General features: G+C 35.9%; 1 protein-coding gene across 1 annotated transcript; it reads left to right on the top strand.

Moving 5' to 3' along the window:
* The first annotated feature begins 688 nt into the window (after positions 1 to 688).
* On the top strand, positions 689 to 2,544 carry LOC120354993. Its single transcript, XM_039443218.1, has 2 exons — positions 689 to 1,169; positions 1,698 to 2,544. The coding sequence occupies exons 1-2, from the start codon at positions 1,096 to 1,098 to the stop codon at positions 2,104 to 2,106; spliced, it is 483 nt and encodes a 160-aa protein (XP_039299152.1). The 5' UTR covers positions 689 to 1,095; the 3' UTR covers positions 2,107 to 2,544.
* Positions 2,545 to 5,152: the final 2,608 nt, after the last annotated feature.

Genomic DNA, 5,152 nt, shown 5'->3' with positions numbered 1-5,152 from the left:
CGATTTTGTTAAAAAAAGTCAAGTGTGTGAAGCAGAAGCAGAAGAAAAAGAAGAAGAAGAAGAAGAAGAAGAGGATGATAAAGACATAACCTATTAGCAGTTGTACAGTGTGTGATAAGTATTCCAGTTTAGTTTGCGCAAAGGGGATGTTTTAATTAGCAGTAGATTAGTTTGTACATTCAATGTGTGAAGAACAACAAAGACATCCACCTAGAGTGTTATTTGGGTAATCAGTTTTAGGGGACATTAGAAGAACTTTATTTGTATGATAGAAGTATTCAGTTGAAAAAGACTGATTGCGCAAAGGGATGACAGTGTTTTAATTAGCAGTAGATTAGTTTGTACGTGTGAAGAGCAACAAAGACATCCTCCTATAAGTAGATTTGGGTAATCAGTTTTAGGGGACATTAGAAGAACTTCATTTGTATAATAGAAGTATTCAGTTGAAAAAGACTGATAACATTAGTTTGCTAAATTTGTATGAGAAGAAAACTGACAACAAACAGAAAACTACTGTTGGATTAGAAGAATGTATTTCAAGTCAGTTTGCTAAATGAGTAAATGGAAAAAATAATAATAAACTCACATTGGTTTCGCTGTTGATTGGTGCTGCCATAGGCGAGGTTTGATCTGCTGACATCGACGTAGTGTTGTAGAAGTTTCAAACTGATACTAACAGGAGGACGCAGTTTTTCGTCATTATATATTATCAACTTGATGAATATAGATGGTAAGAAGTTCAAAGAAAGTATATCTGTTTTGTGCATATGTTGTATGCGAAATTTAGTACAGATGTTTCATTCCCGGAACACTGATAAGGAAACGTTTGCAAATTTCTTAAGGAACGGGCAAAATGTGTGCACCTTGCGTCTCTGTAACGGACTTAACATCTGCCAATGTTAGCTGAGTGAAAGATATTAATTTATTCATTGTGCAGTGCACATGCATACTTATATAATTATTGCAACCCCCACATGTTCTGCGTGATAACAAACTGACAGTTGATGGTACCGAGCGGCTCAAAATTATAAAAGCATCGAGCGACATGATATTGCTTGCATTCGATTATAGTGTGACGTTTCATGCACAGTGCAAATGGACAACCAACAATCCGATAAAGCAGCAGCTGCAGCAACAAGCGAAGAAGCAGCAACGCCAACAATCAACACGTAAGTATAATGAAATATTTTTTGAAATTAATTTACAAACTGTAAAAAAGTAGCAACAAGTTTTGTGAGTGTTTTCATTGTCAATAATGATTGGCGGTGAAAACATTGTCACGTTTTCATTGGCAATAATGATTGGAAAACAATATGATTAAAATGTTATACTCTAACAATCAAACTGAAAAAGCGGCGGCGTGGCAGTAAACAATTTGACTACTTTAATTTCTATTTTGAAAACAATTGTCTTGCTCTAACAACTGCAAACAAATATGTATAATGGCGGCTGAGGAGGTAATAATTGTGCTTGAAGTAAACTGGAAAATATACTATCTGTAAACAGATTTATGATCATCCAATAATGTGCGTTTGCAAATAAATGTATACACACACACACACACCACACACACACACCACACACACACACCACACACACACACCACACACACACACACACACACACACACACCACACACACACACACAGTCATTTTATTCTATACAATTATTTCATTCTATATGTTTGTTTTTTCAGCCTGGTTGAGACGATAGCGGTCGACAAGGAGGTGGAGGTGGAAATGGCGGATGAGGAATGGTGTGTGGTTGACAGCAGCGATTCGCCGCCGGCAAAATGTGTCCACTTTTCCTCAGCGTGTGATACGCCAAAACGTGGTGGAAAAGGTCGGGGCCACGGCATTTATTTTGCCGATCAACGCGTCATCGCTCAGGGCAGAGGAAGAGGCCGCCAAATTGATGTGGGTGGAGTGAGCGCGGAGTCATCATTGCAACAGTCCAGTCGTAATAGTGGACACCAAGCTGAAGCATCATTGATTCTGCTAGACGTGACAAACTCATCACAACCGAGAGTCGTGAACGCTACTGCTACTAACATCGACAACGAAGTTGAAAACATTGACCCGCAGCAAACCTCTTCAAAGCGGTAAGACGGCAAAACCTATTACCTATTATTACTACTACTACTACATCTACTAGCAAAATCAAAAAACTATGGATTATACTATTGAACGAAGTACTAGCATAAATTCGAGTGCAGTTCGCTACAGATTTGTTTTTAGAAAAATATTCATTGATGTTGTTCAAACATTATTGCAAATTTTAAAGCCGAAAGTAATTGAATTAATTGTTGAAGAAAGTGATAATTTTGACAAAAATATTAAATGGTATTTTGTTACAACTGTTCAATTGAAAAAAGTAAATGTTGATAGCAGCAGCGATCAATCGCAACAAGAAGAAATCGTTGAAACTATGACAAACGCATCGTTTTACAGTTATACGTCATTGTTAATTAATCTTGATGAACAATTAGATATTTTGCAAGATCAATTTATTAGTGGTGTAGAGAAAATTGAATCAACGCTTGATAAGTTATTAGATACGGTAGTGGTTGGACTGTAGTTAGAATCATTTCATTTGATTTGAATATTACTCGTTACAATCCTTTAGCTGGCGGAAATAGTACATACATTGAAACACCTGATTTTATAAAAGCAAAAAGAGCCGTTATAAATGTAAAAAACACAAATGATAGTAAATGTTTTGTATGGAGTGTACTTAGCTATTTTCATTACAGACGTAGAAATATGAATGTTGACTATCTGATGCAATTTGAAAATAATCTAAATTTGACCGGTATTAAGTTTCCTACTACAGTGCATGATATTAAAAAATTTAAACATTTCTATAACAGTGATTGCTTATGATGCTGCTAAAAAAAAGTTTTTCCCGTACCGTTGTTCAATTTACAGACAACGCGAACATAAAATCAATCTTCTACTATTGTCAAATGATACAACACCGAAAAAATGGCATTATGTTCTGATAAACACGCGACAAGGGTATAACGGATTGTCACGGCTACTGAGTCATCACTTGTCTTTGCATAATGGTGAAGTGTTCATTTGTCCATATTGTTTTAACAAATTTACAACTAACCGGCAAGCAAATTGTGATAGAAAAACCAATCTAGAAAAACATATGGATTTGTGTTCAACATTTGCAATACAAAGAACAGTACTACCTAAACAGGGTGAAATGTTAAAGTTTAAAAATTTTTCGTACACACTGAAAAATAAGTACATTGCATTTGCCGATTTTGAAAGTTTTATTGTACAAAAAAAAAATAACTGTGAGGACGACGATGGAAGTGATGATGATGATTTGCTCGGAACTGATATAGGAAATAGCTTTACAAGGAAAACACAAAAACATGTTGCTTGCGGCTATGCGTTTATTATTTTAGACGAATCAGGTGAAATATTCTACGGCCCACGCGTTTATAGAGCTACAAGTGTTGGCGAGAAAATTATTGAGCAATTTCTTGATGAGATCATTGCCATAGGTCGAAACTGTTCCTTTGATATGCAACAAGAAGTGCCCATGATTGAATTAAATGAAGAACAATTATTAGCTTTTAACAATAGTACAGTATGTTTTTTGTGCAACGATGAATTTAAAGCCAACGAAATTCGTATTAGGCACCATTCTCATACAACAGGAAATTTTCTCGGTGCAACGCACAAGTCATGTAATTTAAATGCAAAAGCACCAAAACTATTAAACTGTTTTTTTCATAATTTTCGCGGATATGATAGTCATTTCATTGTTAAGGCATTAGCAGGACGAAAGGAGAAAATTGATTGTATTGCAAACTCATCGGAAAAATTCCTCACAATTACAGTAGATCGAGTACGTTTCCTTGACAGCTATCAATTCTTAAGCTCAAGTCTACAGTCACTTGTTGCCAATCTTGCAAGTGATACAGAAAACATTGATACTAATTTCAAAGTAATGTGTAAAATATTCAACGATAAAAATCATCAAAAACTTTTACTACGTAAAGGCGTGTACCCGTATCAGTACATAACAGATGCTGAAAAATTTGAAGAACAGCAATTGCCAGCAATTGACTCATTTTACAGTACACTTAGTAACACAGCATTGCAAGTAGAAGATTACGAGCATGCACAGAAAGTTTGGCGCGAATTTAACATAAACTCATTGGGTGAATATCATGATCTTTACCTTTTGTCAGATTGCTTACTGCTGGCAGATATTTTTCAAAATTTTAGGACTGTATTTTTTGCAATTTACAAACTGGATGTATCACACTTTGTATCGTTACCACATTTTTCGTTGAATGCAATGTTATATTTGACTAAAGTACGTTTAGAATTAATTAGCAATGCTGATATGAACTTGCTCATAGAATCTGGTTTACGCGGTGGTCTGTCAGTCATTCCCCACCGTCATGCAGTCGCAAACAATAAATATATGGGCGCAAATTATAACCCAGCTATTGAAAATAGTTTTTTGCTCTATCTTGATTGTACAAGCTTATACGCACATACAATGATTGCCTACAAGCTACCTGAATCAAATTTCAGATTTTTATCACAAGATGAAATTACAGCTTTAGGCGATTTTACAAGCATTCACGATGAAGCCGAGACTGGCTATATAGTTGAAGCAGACCTGTCCTATCCAGTTGATTTACACGAATTACATAATAGCTTTCCCCTGGCACCATTAAAAGATCAGCCGCCTTACAACCTGTTCTCTTCATATCAAACAGACAACACTGTTGCTCTGTGCAGAGAAGCGGCCGCGCGCCGCCCGTCTCCCGACACCGGTGCCGCTGCCGCGTCATCACGTCTTTTAGCCACCCTTTATAATCGTAAACGATATGTACTCCACTATAGAAATTTGAAACTTTATTTAAGCTTGGGCATGAAATTGACTGCTGTACATAGAGTAATCGCTTTTCATCAGTCATACTGGCTTAAACCATTTATTGATTTGAATGCGCAACTGAGAAAGGAAGCAAAAAATTCATTTGAACGTACCCTCCTTAAATTTCTTTCAAATAGTCTGTTCGGAAAATTGATGGAGAATAATAGGAAAAGAATAGATTTTAAGCTAATTACTTATCAGAAAAAATTGGAAAGTTTGATTGCAAAACCAAGCTGTAAA

This window comes from Nilaparvata lugens, chromosome X (assembly GCF_014356525.2).
Source record: "Nilaparvata lugens isolate BPH chromosome X, ASM1435652v1, whole genome shotgun sequence".
NCBI lineage: Eukaryota > Metazoa > Arthropoda > Insecta > Hemiptera > Delphacidae > Nilaparvata > Nilaparvata lugens.
Note: the sequence above shows the minus strand (reverse complement) of the source record. Positions and strands in the feature narration are given on the sequence as shown.

Bases quoted from the DNA above. Each gene is read 5' to 3' on its own strand.
- LOC120354993 (XM_039443218.1), top strand. From the start codon at position 1,096: ATGGACAACCAACAATCCGATAAAGCAGCAGCTGCAGCAACAAGCGAA. The intron at 1,170-1,697 runs GTAAGTATAATG...TTGTTTTTTCAG, and splicing joins GCAACGCCAACAATCAACAC to CCTGGTTGAGACGATAGCGG.